General features: G+C 47.3%; 1 protein-coding gene across 1 annotated transcript in view; it reads left to right on the forward strand.

Annotated features, from left to right (window-relative positions):
• SCARA5 (scavenger receptor class A member 5) overlaps positions 1–17,765 on the forward strand; it is a 96,440-nt gene that overhangs the window by 50,396 nt on the left and 28,279 nt on the right. The window contains exons 5-6 of the mRNA XM_053383840.1: positions 3,474–3,554; positions 11,690–11,788. Of these exons, the coding sequence (XP_053239815.1) occupies positions 3,474–3,554; positions 11,690–11,788 (180 nt within the window). The remainder of the gene's footprint in view (positions 1–3,473; positions 3,555–11,689; positions 11,789–17,765) is intronic.

Here is a 17,765-nt window from a genome sequence, read left to right on the forward strand (position 1 = left end):
TATAATGCGGTTTCACACAGTTGTAGATCCTTGCAGCATGTAGACAATGCTCTGAAGCTTGCCTCAACCACACCAGCATTTATACTGTATATTGTGCTGACTCATTCTCACATGCTTGCTGACTCGTTCTCACATGCTTAACTAGCTGCAGGTGCAAGACGAGGCATGGCCAAATTAAACAACGCACCAAAATCAGCCCTTTTTCGTCCCTTTTCCTCCGCATGCATAAAACCCCCACATAAATTAACATTTTATCTTTTCATCTTGTATTTTTATGCTGCAAACCACCCTATGGATGAAGGGTGGTATACAAATTTTATGATAATATGACAATAATATGTAAATGATGATAGGAGGATAGGAGGAGGGGCAGCTAATAACTCAGGAGCTAGAATCAGAATTCCAGATGACTTTAACAGATTGCAGAATTAGGCCAAAACCAACAGAATGAAATTCAGTAGGGGCAAATGTCAGGTTCTACCCATAAGCAGAAAGAACCAGATGCACAAGTACAAGATGGTGGACACCTGACTTGCCAGTAGTACATGTGAAAAGGTTCTAGGGGTCTTGGTAGACCACAAGCTGAACGTGAGTCAACAGGGTGATGCAGCAGCAAAAGAAAAGGCTAACTCTATTCTAGGCTGCATCAACTGAAGTCTAGGGTCCAGATCAAGGGAAGTCATAGTCCCACTCTATTCTGCCTTGGTCAGGCCACACCTGGAGTCCTATGTCCAGTTCTGGGCACCACCATTTAAGAAGGATATTGACAAGCTGGGAAATGTACAGAACAATGTGACCAAGATGGTAAAGGATCTCGCTTTACTGGCCGAGGGAGCCAGTGTTTGTCCACAGACAGTTTTTCCGGGTCATGTGGCCAGCAGGACTAAGCCGCTTCTGGCGAATCCAAAGCAGCGCACGGAAATGCCGTTTACCTTCCCGCTGGAGCGGTACCTATTTATCTACTTGCACTTTGACTTACTTTCGAACTGCTAGGTTGGCAGGAGCAGGGACCGAGCAATGGGAGCTCGCACGGATTCGAATCGCTGACCTTCCAATCAGCAAGCCCTAGGCTCAGTGGTTTAGATCACAGTGCCACCATAGGTAAAGGTAAAAGGTAAAGGCCTCCTGTACAGTTAAGTCCAGTCAAAGGTGACTACAGTGGTACCTCTATTTACATGCCCCTTTTGTTACGTATCCTAAGGATACGCACATGGCAAACCCGGAAGTATATTTCTGTATTTTGCCACACGCACATGCGCAGTAGCACTCTGTCGTGCCGTGTGTGCATGCAGAACAGGCATCTCTGGTTGCAGAAACCTCGGGATCCAACCAGAGCCCTGGAATGGATCCCGTCCACAACTGGAGGTACCACTGTATAGGGTTGCGGCGCTTATCTCACTTTCAGGCTGAGGGAGCCGGCGTTTGTCCACAGTCAGTTTTCCAGGTCATGTGGCCAGCATGACTAAGCTGCTTCTGGCGCAACGGGACACTGTGACGGAAACCAGAGCACACGGAAACACCATTTACCTTCCTGCCGCAGTGGTACCTATTTATCTACTTGCACTGGTGTGCTTTCAAACTGCTAGGTTGGCAGGAGCTGGGACAGAGCAACGGGAGCTCACCCCGTCACGGGGATTCGAATTGCCGACCTTCTGATAGACAAGCCCAAGAGGCTCAGTGGTTTAGACCACAACGCCACCCGCGTCCTTTATATATGAGGATAAGGCGACCTAGTAGGTAATATGCATTGTGCGCCGTCCGAAAACCTTTAAATGATTTCTGAGTGATCAGGGAGAAAGAGTGAGGTGGTCTGAGGTATCACTTCAGGCAAAGGCTTAGTAGAGATTTTCACTGTTGCTATTTGGACCTGTCCCATAAACTCAAGCCGCAAAATCTGCCATCCCAGGCAGCCAAAGTGGGGTGGGATGGGAGCCATTGACGCTGCATTTTCCCATCTGGTGGAAACTCTGTTGATCCAGGAGCTTTCCTTTTGGATGTTGTGCCCAACCCTCTGGATTTCTAATATCGGGATTGGCTTCACCACAAAGGGCTGCCAGAGATTTACTTTAGCAGATGGAGTCAGTGCACTAAATGGGAAGGCCTTCCGCTTGCATTTCGGGGTTCGTTGTGGGGACGGATGGGGGGATTGGACCCAGCATCACCCAGAAGCTTGTGCACAGAGGGAATGGCTTGCGGTTCTGTGAATTGGAAGCCTTTTCCTCTTGAGACACCCTGGATCCAGCCATATGTGAATTGCCCTGAGATCTTATGACGAAGGGCACTAACAATAGTTTAAAGGTGTATACCGGCCCAGTATACCTGAAGGAGCGTCTCCACCCCCATCGTTCAGCCTGGACACTGAGGTCCAGCTCCAAGGGCCTTCTGGTGGTTCCCTCCCTGCGAGAAGTGAGGTTACAGGGGACCAGGCAGAGGGCCTTCTCGGTAGTGGCTCCCGCCCTGTGGAACGCCCTCCCATCAGATGTCAAGGAAATAAACAACTATCTGACTTTTAGAAGACATCTGAAGGCAGCCCTGTTTAGGGAAGTTTTTAATGTTTGATGTTTTATTGTATTTTTAATATTTTTTTGGATGTTTTATTGTATTTTTAATATTTTTTTGGAGAGTGGCTTCCATATTATTATTATTATTATTATTATTATTATTATTATTATTAGTGCTGCCATGGTAAATGATCAAGGTGGGGTGGACATGTGCCCCCTGTAAATGGGCCAATTCCATCCATTGAAATGGTTGAGCTAGCGCTTATGGGGCAAGGTGATTTTGTGGGTAAACTGGTCCCTGGAACAAGACGTTTCTGAAAATGAGTGTGTGTTTATGTACACATGTACATACTACCGTAATTCACTGCATGATCGGCGCCACCGCATAACCATTGCACCCCATTTTTTGGAAGTAAAAACAGGCATAAAAAATGTGACAATTATGTGGTGAATTGCGGTATGTGATCATATTAAACTTGTCGGTACTAGATTGGAAGTTCCTGTTTCCAAGCCTTTGGGAGGCCCAAACTGTATGGCTTCTCCATTCATGATTTGGTTCTTGGACCTGGGGGCAGTTGCAGGGGCAGGAGAGTTGCCAAGTCAAAAACTGGGCAGAGACCAAGACAAGCAGCTACCAGCAACTAGACGCTTGGGCCAAGCCCTCACACCAGTGGCTGAGATTCTTGAGAAAAGTGTCAGGTCAGGGCTTCATAGAACCATAGAACTGTGGCGATGGGTGGGGTCCAACCCCCTGCGATGCAGGAATCCCAACAAAACCTCACTGCTTCGCATAGGTCATCCATCAGCTACACCAACAAGGCGCACTCTTGGAACCTCATGTGGGAATAGCTGCGCAAGTGCACACCTCGACTGCTGTGGAGATGGGTACACCCATTGCATGCTCCTTCAGTGCAACCTTGGTGGTTCTGAAATGAAACCAGGGCTCATCGGCCTTCTGTCTTTCCATTTTAGGGCCACCTGGACCGAAAGGGGATCAAGGCAACGAAGGGATGGAAGGAGAGCCCGGCCCTCCTGGCTTACCTGGCCTGCAAGGTAAGGCATCATGTGACCCATCAGTGTGCGTCCTGAGTTGGTGCTCTGAAGGGACAGGAGAACAGAGCTCAAGGGCAAATTGCGCTCCTTTGGGCTCTCATAATAATAATAAATAATAACATTAGATGGTCACCAGGGCTAGCTGGCTAAGATAGTCCTATTTGGGCCAGCGAGGAGACTAGGGGAGAATTAGCTGTGGGATCCCAGAGCGGGTAATCTTCATAAAAAGGAAAGGAAGAGGAATAAAAGATCAGGCTAAGTTCAAATTGAAAGCCAGGCGGAATAGCTCTATCTTACAGGCCAGATGGAAAGAGGTTAAATCCTGCAGGGCCCTGGTCTCATGGGACAGAGCAATCCACCAGGTCGGAGCCATCACTGAGAAGGCCCTGGCTCTGGTGGAGGACAGTCTGACTTCCTCGGGGCCCAGGACCTCTAAACTATGGTTATTCATGGACCTTAAGGTCCTCTGCGGGGCAGACAAGGAGAGGCGGTCCCATAAATACGAGGTGCTCTGTTTGCCACAGCTCTGTGTATACTAAATGTCCCAATTCCAGGCATTTCCTTTGGACTTCCTAGAGGAGAAGGCTATCGATGACACTAGCCAACTCTGCCTCCACTGGATCCCAGTGGCTGGAAACTCCTTGAGGCTTTTGAGCTCGTATCTTGCTTACAGATTTCCCATAGACATTTGACTGGCCACTGTAGGAACACTAGACAGGCCACAGACCTGTTCCTGCACGCTCTTTCGATGTCCTTATTCAAAAGATCTCAGGTAGGAGTTGACGGGCAAGGTGATTCCGCCTGAAACTTTGGAAGGATGTTGATAGCATTGGTCTCCCAGTATGTTTCTGAGCACAATTCAAAGTGTTGGTGCTGACCTTAAAAGCCCTAAACTGCCTCAGTCCAGTATGCCTAAAGGAGCATCTCCACCCCTATCGTTCTGCCCGGACACTGAGATCCAGCGCCGAGGGCCTTCTGGCGGTTCCCTCCCTGCGAGAAGCCAAGTTACAGGAAACCAGGCAGAGGGCCTTCTCGGTGGTGGCACCCGCCTTGTGGAACATCCTCCCACCAGATGTCAAAGAGAAAAACAACTACCAAACTTTTAGGAGACATCTGAAGGCAGGCCTGTTTAGGGAAGCTTTTAATGTTTAATAGGTTATTGTATTTTAGTGTTCTGTTGGAAGCCGCCCAGAGTGGCTGGGGAAATCCAGCCAGATGGGCTGCGTATAAATAATGTTGTTGTTGTTTAGTCATTTAGTCGTTTCCGTCTCTTCGTGACCCCATGGACCAGAGCATGCCAGGCCCTCCTGTCTTCCACTGCCTCCCGCAGTTGGGTCAAATTCATGCTGGTAGCTTCGAGAACACTGTCCCACCATCTCGTCCTCCGTCGTCCCCTTCTCCTTGCGCCCTCCATCTTTCCCAACATCAGGGTCTTTTCCAGGGAGTCTTCTCTTCTCCTGAGGTGGCCAAAGTCTTGGAGCCTCAGCTTCAGGATCTGTCCTTCCAGGGAGCACTCAGGGCTGATTTTTTTCAGAATGGATAGGTTTGATCTTCTTGCAGTCCATGGGACTCTCAAGAGTCTCATCCAGCACCATAATTCAAAGGCATCAATTCTTCGGCGATCATAATGTTTAATAGGTTATTGTATTTTAGTGTTCAGTTCGAAGCCGCCCAGAGTGGCTGGGGAAACCCAGCCAGATGGGCGGGGTATAAATAATAAATTATTATTATTATAAATTATTATGGTCTAGGTCAGCCTTTCCCAACTTGGTGCCCTCCAGATGTTTGGGGCTACAGAACCCATCAGCCAGCACATTGGAACAAACATCAGCCGTTAAGTACTCAAAAGGTTCTCTCTGAAAGGGCCCTGCAGGAGAGTTTATTTTGGCTGCAAAATTCTGCTTGCGGGTTTCTGGTCAGCCGCTGGTAGTGCAGGATGCTAGATTAGATGGACCGATTAGATGGACCACCACTGGCCTGATCCTGCAGGACTGCCTTTACACTCTCCTGCTCTTAATGCAGGCTTCAGTTTCGCCCTAAGAGCTCTTATCCTTTCCGTCTGATCGCAGGCCAGTCGCCCTCCGTGGTTCCATTCAAACAAACAAGAACGCTTTCTTCTTCGCTGCCTTCTCCCTTTGCTTGCGGAAGGTCTTGAGTTTACCCTGGCACTGCGTCGCTAACCACTAACCAGATGGCTCCCAGGCAGGAAGCAAAGGGTTAGCCTTAGCAGTGGGGAGGCAGTTCTCTCCTCTCGGCTTAAAAGGCTTGTGTTGGGGCAGCTATCTCTCTGGGGGTTCCCTCTCTGGAAGGAAACCTTGGCGCATGGAAAAGGGGGTGCGTGGTCGCTCGCTCGCTCGCGCCGGTATTTTTCAGGGTCCTCCGATCTGTTTTGTGGGTTTGGAGTGAGCCGCTTAAAGTTTCAAGAAACTCCACCACCACCCCACCTCCTTCACCGAAACCGCTGTTTGTAGAAGGGAAATTCAATTAAAGCCCTGAAGGAAAACACGATTTTCTAGCTAAGTGGAAGCTTATGTTACGTGCTCTCTGAAAGCTCTTGGCTGGAGGACAGAATGCCACCATTAACCACCTGTAATTGCCTGAGATTTCTGGCACGGCAGAGTTATGGGAGAAATGGCCTGGGATGGATTTAGATTTCCTGGGGGCACCTATTGCCTGGGAGGGCGTGGAACAGAAGAGGATGTCTTGCTGTGGCTGCTTGCTGGGTTTTTATCTTGGGCCATGCCCTGTGTGAGGTCCTATCTTAAAGCTGGGGTTGGGCTGGGGTGCCCCTGAGCTCTTGCAAAGTTTACCCTTCATTTCCCAGTGGGTCTTCCTCAACTTACATTCTCGCAGAATTCTAGAGTTGGAAGCGAGCCTGAAGACCATCTAATCCAGCGGTTCTCAACCTGTGGGTCCCCAGATGTTGTTGGACTACAACTCCCATCATCCCTGAGCTCTGGCCTTGGTAGCTAGGGGTGATGGGAGTTGTAGTCCAACAACATCTGGGGACCCAGAGATTGAGAAAGGCTGAATCCAACCCCTTGTAATGCAGAAATTTGCAGGTGTCCCATACAGGATCGAACCTGCATCCTTGGCGTATTCAACATTGCACTCTAACTAACTGAGCTATTGGTTTGACTAAGGGCTTGCCCACAATTTCCACTTGAGCCATGCCTAGAAAATATGACTCTCTAGCGATAAAACAGAATAAACACCAATCTGTGGGAAACCCAAATTCTTTCTTCCTTCCTTCCTTCCTTCCTTCCTTCCTTCCTTCCTTTCTTTCATCTGTCATGTTTGTACAGTGGTACCTCTGGATGCAAACGGGATCCGTTCCGGAGCCCTGTTTGCATTATAAGCAGAACGCAACCCGCATCTGCACATGCGCGGGTCCCAATTCGCTGAGTCTGTGCATGCGTGTGACATCATTCTGAGTGTGCATGCGCGAGCAGCGAAACCCGGCAGTAACCTGTTCCCTTACTTCCGGGTCACCGCAGGACGCAACCTGAAAAGATTTAACCCAAAGCAACTTTAACCCGAGGTATGACTGTCTTTTGAAAAAATTATAAATATTTTTAAAAAGAAAACCCAAATTGTTTGCTTTGAATGAGAGACCACTAAAGAGTGAGGGAGGGGTTGGGGGAGGGGTGGACAAAAGGCCACTTAGCGGGTTCATGGCAGAGGCAAGATTCGAACTGAGGGCTAGGAAAGACCCCTGCCCCACACCCTGGATATCTTCTGCCAGGCCTCGTAATGGACAGTTCTGGGGAAAACAGGTCGATGGCCGAGCTCAGTTTGACGCATCTTCCTGTCATCCTTTCGACATTTGTCTGGAATCTTCCCTGTTGCCATTGAGACTTTTCCTGCCACGGATGAGCAGAGCAGAGCCTGGCTTTGATTTAATTTAACTGATTTAATTATCTGTGTGTGGGCTTTGGGGTTTGTTGAATTTTGCAGACTAGGATTTATCGTTTGTAGGACCGCTTTTATGTTTTTTAATGTTACATTTCCTAGTGCTTGCTCCTAAGATTTTTATGATTGTTATTTTTGTGGCTATTCCACTTAATTCCCGTTAGTATAGTCGGCTTGTCTGTTGGGATTCGGATGGTGCCTGCCGTGTTGCATAACAAATCTTTAAAATGAGAGGTATTTGGAGCCTTTGGGGTTTTGACAATGGCCACCCAAGACCAGTTTAGGTGTAATGAGGTCGACATGAGGCAAAATGACTGCTGGGCGACTGTAATGGAGAGAAAAGAGCAGTCCTTATGGCTTCCATTGGCCCAAACCCAACTGCATATTCACCGTATCCTAAGGAAGGTGCAGCTCATTGGCCCATTTAAAGCAAATTTCTCCAAGGCCAATACCAGCACAGTTACTGATAAATCCAGCACTGGTGACAGCAGCCACGAAATTAAGAGACGCCTGCTTCTTGGGAGAAAAGCAATGACAAACCTAGACGGCATCTTAAAAAGCAGTGACATCACCTTGCCAACAAAGGTCCATAAGCTCTGGTTTTCCCAGTAGTGATGTATGGAAGTGAGAGCTGGACCATCAAGAAGGCTGATCGCCGAAGAATGGATGCTTTTGAATTCTGGTGCTGGAGGAGACTCTTGAGAGTCCCATGGACTGCAAGAAGATCAAACCTCTCCATTCTGAAGGAAATCAGCTCCCTTCCCTCATCACAGAGCCCTGTCGCTGGATCAGGCTATGAGGGATCACCAAAGAGAAAAGAGGTCAACTGCTCCTGTGCTTCCACCAGCTTCTCCCCAGCAAAAGCCACTAGCCATTCCAAGCGGAGCAAGCAGGATTCCAGACGAGATTAAAATTTGTTCCAGGATCCGGCTCCTGGCAACTGCCTCTCGGGGAATGAATGTCTCATCTCACCTCTTAATAGATCGTTGTGCATCTTAGCAGGCCTTGCTCCTGTCAGAAGTGATCTGCCCTAAGGGTCTTTCCCACGCTCAGGAGATTAAGAGCTGAGTGGCCTTAGCATCTTATCTCATTGACATCCATGGAGCAGGAGGCTCTCCAAGAAACTGTCATCCCCTCGCAATTTAGAGAAAGCCGACATCGATCGTACCTCTGGGCACTGAGTCCTGTAATGTTGTGTTAACGTAAAGTTGGAAAGGAGACTCTAAACTATCCAGATTCCTGGCCGGGCTCTAAATGAGCTGTTACAGCGCAAGGAAAAGGTCTCAAAGCCGCCGCAGGGCCGCCTCATTGAAAACATATGCCTGCAACCCCCCCGGATCTTGGCAAATGGGATGGCAGGCTGCAGTTAGTGGGTGGGACAGTGGGGCATAGTGGTCGTCAGGCCTGGGCCTTGGAGAGACCAGGGTTCAAATCTCGCCCCTCAGCCATGAAGCTCAGAGAGAGAGCTTGGGCCAGGCTCTGCCTCTCAGGCTAACCTACCTGACAGGACAAAAAAAAATTTCCTTTCCAGTAGCACCTTAAAGACCAACTAAGTTAGTTCTTGGTATGAGCTTTCGTGTGCATGCACACTTCTTCAGATACACTGAAACAGAAGTTGCCAGATCCTTCTATATAGTGAGAAGGTGGGGAGGGGTATTACTCAGAAGGGTGGTGGGAATGGGTGATTGGCAGATAGCTGTGATGAGCCTGTTGACGACTCTTAACGACTGCAACAGGGTTGTTGTGAGAACTAGATAAGGGGAGAGCGACGCAAGGCACCTTGAGCTCTGCGAGGAAAAAGGCAGGATATAAATGCCATGAAGAAATGCAATGAATGCAATAATAATAATAATAATAATAATAATAACAACAACAACAACAACAACAACAACAACAATTTATTATTTATACCCCGCCCATCTGGCTGGGTTTCCCTAGCCACTCTGGGTGGCTTCCAACAAAACACTAAAATACAATAACCTATTAAACATTAAAAGCTTCCCTAAGCAGGGCTGCTTTCATATGTCTTCTAAAAGTCAGATAATTGTTTATTTCTTTCACATCTGAAGGCAGGGCGTTCCACAGGGCAGGCACCACCACCAAGAAGGCCTTCTGCCTGGTTCCCTGTAACCTCACCTCTAGCAGGGAGGGAACCGCCAGAAGGCCCTCAGAGCTGGACCTCAGTGTCCGGGAAGAACGATGGGGGTGGAGATGCTCCTTCAGTGATACTGGACTGAGGCCGTTTGGGGCTTTCAAAGTCAGCACCAACACTTTGAACTGTGCTTGGAAACATACTGGGAGCCAATGTAGATCTTTCAAGACCGGTGTTATGTGGCCTCGGCGGCCGCTCCCAGTCACCAGTCTAACTGCCGCGTTCTGGATTAGTTGTAGTTTTCGGGTCACCTTCAAAGGTAGCCCCACAAAGAAATAAATTAGTGCAGGTGGAGTAAACACCAGAATGCAGCCTCATAACCCCAAGTTTCAACTGCCCCATTTGCGTTAAGGCAGGTGGGCTCCTTCCACCTGGAGAAGGGATTTCTGTAGTAAGTGGAAACAGCAGAGATTATCTGAAGACAGAACTCAAGTGGGCGTGAGATTCTGGCAGCCAACTTCTCTCGTTATTTATGCTGTTTTAAATGTGCATTTTATATTTGACTTCACTTAGCAATGGTGGGGTTCCCCCCCAAAAATGTTTAAGGTTTTTTTGGTTAACTTTGTTTGTGTTAAATATGTATTCTGTAGTTGACTTCCTTTGTAGTGTTTTATTTTGATATGTTTGAGAGAATATTTTAGTTTTCTGTTAATTACATTGCTTTGACTTTCTTTAAATTGTTTTGTTGATGTTTTAATGTGCTATAAACCGCTTTGAGATTTTTCTTGGAAATATAAAGCGGTATAGAAATGAAACTAATTAATAATGAATTTTCCAAGTGGAAAAATTCCTACCAGGCCCCTCAACGGTGACCAACCAAGGTCCATAGCAAGGTCAAGGGACGAAAACCTTATAGGGCGGGAGGGTGGGAAAAGCAGGAACAGCTGGCAGGCAGGAAAAGAAGGAGATTCCCGGCCGCATCCTGCCTTAAATAGAGCAGGCCACGCCCCCAGAGCCAGCCGATTGGCTGGCCAAGAGGTGACGTGGCCGGGGATTCCCCCAATTGTGCAGAGGTGCCGTGACGCCCCGCAACACCACCTCCTCTGCAGGGCGGAAGTGGCTTTGTTTGTCTAGTCATCCCTTAAGTCATAAATTCATGCAGCGATGGGATCCTCTACATTTTCTCCATCTGGGGCTGAGGAGAGTTGAAGTTCAGCAATATCAGGAAGGTCACAGGCTACCCATAAGTTTTATAAACTTGGCAGAATTTGGGGTGTGGAGACAGGAGAGCCTCGAGGTGTTGGTTCCTCTTGTTCACCATTGAAACCATAGTGTTAACGGAGAAATCCGAGGGCTCCCTTGGACAAAAACAAAGACACCAACCAGGATAACTTGGAGCAAAACAGCAGCCTGTAGGCTTGGCCTTTATTGGATACTATCGCGACAGGACTCCCACCCGCAACAAGATGAGGCAAAATGGAAGTCCAGAACAAAAGAAGACCCCAACTTTTATTAGTTACTAATCCCCCAAACTACACCCCTAAGACTACATCACAACTACATCACAAAAAGGAGGGGTTGAGGGAGGGGTGGTGGTGGTAACCTGAGTGTCCTGTCACCTGGCTGGTTCCCCGTTTCCCCCTCCCCATGAGTATTTTCCAGGTGACAGAGGGGAGTTTGCAGTTTCCTGCCCCCAGAGGGAAGAGCTGATCATTGTCCTTTGTTCCAGTCCGTGCTGAATCCACTCCCATATGCAAGTTCTTTGTGACCTTGATGGTCTTCTGTCTAGGACCATCAGGGTTGGCATAGCAACTGAGCAGGGCTCCTGTGGATGTGCTGGTATGCTCAAGGGATTATGGCTGCCCTGTATCAAACCTTCCCCTTTTTGTAGTGCTTCCTTCATGGAGTAAATAAAAGTGGAACGGTGCAGATCCGATGTATGGTTGATTTTCTATGAATTTATAACAGAAGCGTAGCGTATGTTGTGCGTGAGTGTGTGTCGAGTTTGTACAAACTGAATGATTGGGGGGGCGGGGGGTTTCCTGCGACAATAGCATGCAATTTCATGAGGAGCGCACCGGATCCTGACTCTTGCGGGCCTGACTTTTCCTTCTTTTCTCTCTGAATCTAGGATTCCCCGGCGAAAGAGGACCTATGGGGCAGCGTGGGCTAAAGGGCGACCAGGGAGACATTGGCCCACGAGGCATGCCTGGGCCACGTGGAGTTGCAGGTACGATGATCTGTTTCGAAGGGTCCGAATGTCTTTCTCACTTGCATTCAGAGGAATCAGCACAGCAGTGCGTGCCAACATTAGAATCTCAGAAGTGTGGAACTGGAAGGGAACCTGAGGGTCATCTAGTCCAACCCCCTCTGGGGCAGGAATCACAGCTCAAGAATCCATGGCAGATGGCCATCCAACCTCTGTGAAATATATTCAGAGTCGCAAAGTGATTTCATGCTCTTTATTCAGCTCATAGTGGTGAGGAGGAATGAATGAAAGTCCCCTCAAAGTATCTGCTTTATATACATTATTTACACAACGGGCTGCACATGATTGGCTAATTCCGGAATTCTACTGTAAGCCAATCAGGTTGTGGATTCACTTCTATCTGGAGCATGATTGGGTAGTTCCTGCCAACCAATCATACTGCTGCATTGTTCTAGGACCAATCAGACTGCTGCATTCTGAATCCTATTGTTCTAGGACCAATCAGACTGCTGCAGTTTGGATCCTATTCAACTCAGTACATAACACTCTGCTTAAAAACCTCCAGGAAAGGAGGTCTACAACCTCCTAAGAGAGTCTGTTCCACTGTCAAACAGCTCTTACCATTAGAAAGTTCTTCCTTTCTTGCAAGCCATGGGTTCGAGCACAATTCAAAGTGTTGGTGCTGACCTTTAAAGCCCTAAACAGCCTCAGTCCAGTAGACCTGAAGGAGCGTCTCCATTCCCATCGTTCTGCCCGGACACAGAGGTCCATCGCTGAGGGCCTTCTGGCGGTTCCCTCCCTGCGAGAAGTGAGGTTGCAGGGAACCAGGCAGAGGGCCTTCTCGGTGTAGGCGCCCGCCCTGTGGAACGTCCCCCACACCAGGTGCCAAGGAGATAAACAACTACCAGACTTACAGAAGACATCTGAAGGCAGCCCTGTTTAAGGAAGCTTTTAATGTTTAATAGGTTATTGTATTTTAGTGTTCTGTTGCAAGCCTCCCAGAGTGGCTGGGGAAACCCAGCCAGATGGGCGGGGTATAAATAATAAATTATTATTATTATTATTATTATTATTATTATTATTATTATTATTATTATTACCCTCCAGAGCAGGAGAAAACAAGCTTGCTCCATCTTCCACGTGACAGCCCTTAAGCTATTTGAAGGTGACTCTCCTATCTCATAGAATCATAGAATCATAGAGTTGGAAGAGACCACAAGGGCCATCAAGTCCAACCCCCTGCCAAGCAGGAAACACCATCAGAGCACTCCTGACATATGGTTGTCAAGCCTCTGCTTAAAGACCTCCAAAGAAGGAGACTCCACCACACTCCTTGGCAGCAAATTCCACTGTCAAACAGCTCTTACTGTCAGGAAGTTCTTCCTAATGTTTAGGTGGAATTTTCTTTCTTGTAGTTTGGATCCATTGCTCCGTGTCCGCTTCTCTGGAGCAGCAGAAAACAACCTTTCTCCCTCCTCCATGTGACATCCTTTTATATATTTGAACATGGCTATCATATCACCCCTTAGCCTCCTCTTCTCCAGGCTAAACATGCCCAGCTCCCTTAGCCGTTCCTCATAAGGCATCGTTTCCAGGCCATTGACCATTTTGGCTGCCCTCCTCTGGACACGTTCCAGTTTGTCAGTGTCCTTCTTGAACTGTGGTGCCCAGAACTGGACACAGTACTCCAGGTGAGGTCTGACCAGAGCAGAATACAGTGGCACTATTACTTCCCTTGATCTAGATGCTATACTCCTATTGATGCAGCCCAGAATTGCATTGGCTTTTTTAGCTGCCACGTCACACTGTTGGCTCATGTCAAGTTTGTGGTCAACCAAGACTCCTAGATCCTTTTCACATGTACTGCTCTCAAGCCAGGTGTCACCCATCTTGTATTTGTGCCTCTCATTTTTTTTGCCCAAGTGCAATACTTTACATTTCTCCCTGTTAAAATTCATCTTGTTTGTTTTGGCCCAATTCTCTAATCTGTCAAGGTCGTTTTGAAGTGTGATCCTGTCCTCTGGGGTGTTAGCCACCCCTCCCAGTTTGGTGTCATCTGCAAATTTGATCAGGATGCCCTTGAGTCCATCATCCAAGTCGTTGATAAAGATGTTGAATAAGACCGAGCCCAAGACAGAACCCTGTGGCACCCCACTAGTCACTCTTCTCCAGGATGAAGAGGAACCATTGATGAGCACCCTTTGGGTTCGGTCAGTCAGCCAGTTACAAATCCACTGAGTGGTAGCATAGTCAAGACCGCATTTTACCAGCTTCTTTACAAGAATATCATGGGGCACCTTGTCAAATGCCTTGCTGAAATCAAGGTAGGCTACATCCACTGCATTCCCTTCATCTACCAGGCTTGTAATTCTGTCAAAAAACGAGATCAGGTTAGTCTGACATGATTTATTTTTCAGAAATCCATGCTGACTATTGGTGATCACAGCATTCCTTTCTAGGTGCTCACAGACTGTTTGCTTAATGATCTCCTCTCAGTCTCCTCTTTCCCAGGCTAAAGGTAAAGGTAAAGGTAAAGGGACCCCTGACCGTTAGGTCCAGTCATGGATGACTCTGGGGTTGCGGTGCTCATCTCACTTTACTGGCCGAGGGAGCCGGCGTACAGCTTCCGGATCATGTGGCCAGCATGACTAAGCCGCTTCTGGTGAACCAGAGCAGCGCACGGAAACTCCATTTACCTTCCCGCCGGAGCGGTACCTATTTATCTACTTGCACTTTGACATCCTTTCGAACTGCTGGGTTGGCAGGAGCAGGGACCGAGCAACGGGAACTCACTCTGTCACAGAGATTCAAACCGCTGACCTTCTGATCGGCAAGCGCCACCACAGCGTCACCACAGCGCCACCCGCGTCCCCTTTCCCTAGCTAAATATACCCAACTCCTTCAACCATTCCTCATAAGGCTTAGTTTCTAGACCCTTGATCCTCTTGGTTGCCCTCCTCTGCATACCTTCCAGCTTGTCCACATCCTTTGAAACTGGGCTACCCAGAACCTTTTCAGGCTCATTTTCACATTTGGATTTTTGAGTGAGGGGCACGTGCCCCAGTCCCTCCAGTCACTTCAATTCCTTCTTCCAGGAATGATCTCCCACAGAGAAAGAGAAAGTGTGCACAGAAAGAGAGATGCCATTTCCCCCATGGTGTCTGGGTAGAATCATAGAATTGTAGAGTTGGAAGGGAAACCCCAAGGTCATCTAGTCCAACCCCGTGCCTTGCAGGAATCTCAGATTAAGAGGGCTGGCTAAAAGTCATCTTCCATGGAATTAATTTGACCCTTAAACAAGACAGATGGTACAAAGAGGAGGAAGTGTGAAGGAAGGCTGTTCTTCCAACTTTTTAAGGGAGAAACAGGTAACCGCCCTCACCAGGTCATAACTAAGGTGGCGTTAAAGGGGAAGACCCCAAGGATGCCATGATGGTAGTTGGACAACAAAAAAGCATGTTGACAAGTTGGGTTATGTTCAGAGGAAGGCCTGTGTAGGCAACATGGGTGTTCTCCATCAATTGATCTTCTTCGTTTTTTCAAAACAATTTATTCATTTTATAACACAACTAAACAGCACAAACAGAAAAACAAACAATACAAACAAGTTCTTGTCTTATCCTTATTTTTTCTAAACATTAGGTGGGCTTCCCCAAGTCCCCCCTATCTGATTTTCATTTTACCTCCTCTTTAGCAGTTTTCCTATATAATAATTTCTAACCATTTTTTTTATCACGCTTACTTTTACCATAAAAATCTTCACATTTTATCACTTACAAATAATACTGTTTTAAAATACACTATCTTCTACCTCTTAACCCTACAGCCTGTATCCACTTCCAAAGCTATTCTAAGATTTAAATATTAACATATTTTTTTCAAATATTCTTTAAACTTCTTCCAATCTTCTTCCACCGTCTCTTCTCTCTGGTCTCGGAGTCTCCCAGTCAGTTTGGCAAGCTCCATAGAGTCCTCCATCAATTTATCTACTCCAATTTTTATCCTCTGTCTCCAGTGGGAATGAGTTGCACAGTCTAACTCTGCTCTGTGTGAAGAAATCTCTCCCAAACCTTCCAAAATTCAGCTTCATTGAATGGCCACAAATTCTAGCGTGAACCCGCCCCTGTTAACCTCTTTGAAAATGCCGCCTCGCTTAAATTTTTGCTCTGAATTATCAGCCTTGACTAATTTTCTCATCCAAAGAAGCATTATGACTCACGACCCTTTACGTACCAAATGTTTACATGCTTTTTTGCATATGCGCTGCAGATATTGTGGGACTCTTCATTTCCTACCCCCCCCCAAAGTTCGCCTAAAAAGCACACACACACCCCGTGCCCCCCAGCCCAAATTCCTTGCTCCTGTTTCCTGTTGGCTTTGAGCCCGGCGTGTATGAGCTGCCTTCATGCTGCGCCTCTCGCCATTTGAGTCTCATTAGCCCCCCTTGCCCCCCAAAGCCCCCTCCTCCTCCAACCTCCCGCATTGCGGCGTTTTGATCCTCGGGCAGCTTGTCGGAATAGTTTAGCGGGATGGGAAACAGCCTTGGTCTGGGGCCTGTCTGTGAGATCTTCCCATAGATACGGGAATAAAAACTATTAGGAAGAGGGGAAGAATCACTTCTCCTTGGGTTGGTGAATCTTAGAGGGGTCTTCCCCTCTCCCTTTTGACTTTTCAGAAGCCTTTGCCAATTGTTCCTGTTGTTTATATCACATTTTTCTTCCAAGGCGACCTACATGGTTCTCTTTCCCCTCCCCATTCTATCTTCACAACAACCTTGCGAGGTAGGATTCTGCAGAGTTGGGAAAGGCTCAGGAAAGGGCCACCCAAATTATCAAGAAAATGAAGAAAGGTTGAGACTTTTTATAGAAAAGGCAAGTAAGAGGTGCCGTGATAAGTTTATAAAATTATTCTTAGCCTGGGGGAAGCAAAGAGAGAACAATTATTATCCAGCTCTCAAATGCTAGAACTTGTGAACATCCCACAGAGGCTGAATGGTGTTGACCTGTGGAATTCACCCCCACAGGATGGCCTTGAAAAGAAGATTTGACAAATTTATGGAGAAAAGTCACACAATGGCTATGCTCTGCCTCCACATTGAAGGCAGTGATGCTTCTGAACCGCAGTTGCTGGAAACCCCAGGAAGAAAGTTGTCTCTTGTACTTAAATCCAGCTTGAGGGTTGATGGTCACTGAGAACAGGAAATTGGACTAGATGATCCAAGAGGCTCCTCATATTCAAAACTTGCTTTGAAAGAAATACCAATAGAATGCAGCACTGGACCACAATCCTGAACATGTGTACTTGGGAATGTGTCCTGCTGCATTCGGAAACGGGCTTTAATAATAATAATAATAATAATAATAATAATAATAATAATAATAAATGCTCCCAACGACTGGAGCCTTTACTGTCCTCGTTCTTAAATCCTTACCTAAATGGGAAGGCTGTGCCCGGCCTCCAGAAAAAGGCTTAAAGAGGAATAATAATAATAATAATAATAATAATAATAATAATAATAATAATTTATTATTTGTACCCCGCCTATCTGGCTGGGTACCCCAGCCACTCTGGGCGGATTCCAACAAAGATTAAAAATACATTAAAATGTCACACATTAAAAGCTTCCCTGAACAGGGCAGCCTTCAGATGTCTTCTAAATGTCAGGTAGTTGTTCTTCTGTTTGACATCTGGTGGGAGGGCGTTCCACAGAGCGGGCGCCACCACCAAGAAGGCCCTCTGCCTGGTTCCCTGTAACTTGGCTTCTCGCAGGGAGGGAACCGCCAGAAGGCCCTCAGCGCTGGACCTCAGCGTCCGGGCAGAACGATGGGGGTGGAGACTCTCCTTCAGGTATACTGGACCAAGGCCACCAACTCTGATGTCTTTCAAACGGGATCAGAAAAAGTCATGAAGGTGAGGTACCTTCGTCAGTGCTTCTTGTTGACAAATGAACACTTGGTTGTTGTTGTTGTTATTGTTTAGTCATGTCCGACTCTTCGTG

This window comes from Podarcis raffonei, chromosome 3 (genome assembly GCF_027172205.1).
Source record: "Podarcis raffonei isolate rPodRaf1 chromosome 3, rPodRaf1.pri, whole genome shotgun sequence".
Lineage (NCBI taxonomy): Eukaryota > Metazoa > Chordata > Lepidosauria > Squamata > Lacertidae > Podarcis > Podarcis raffonei.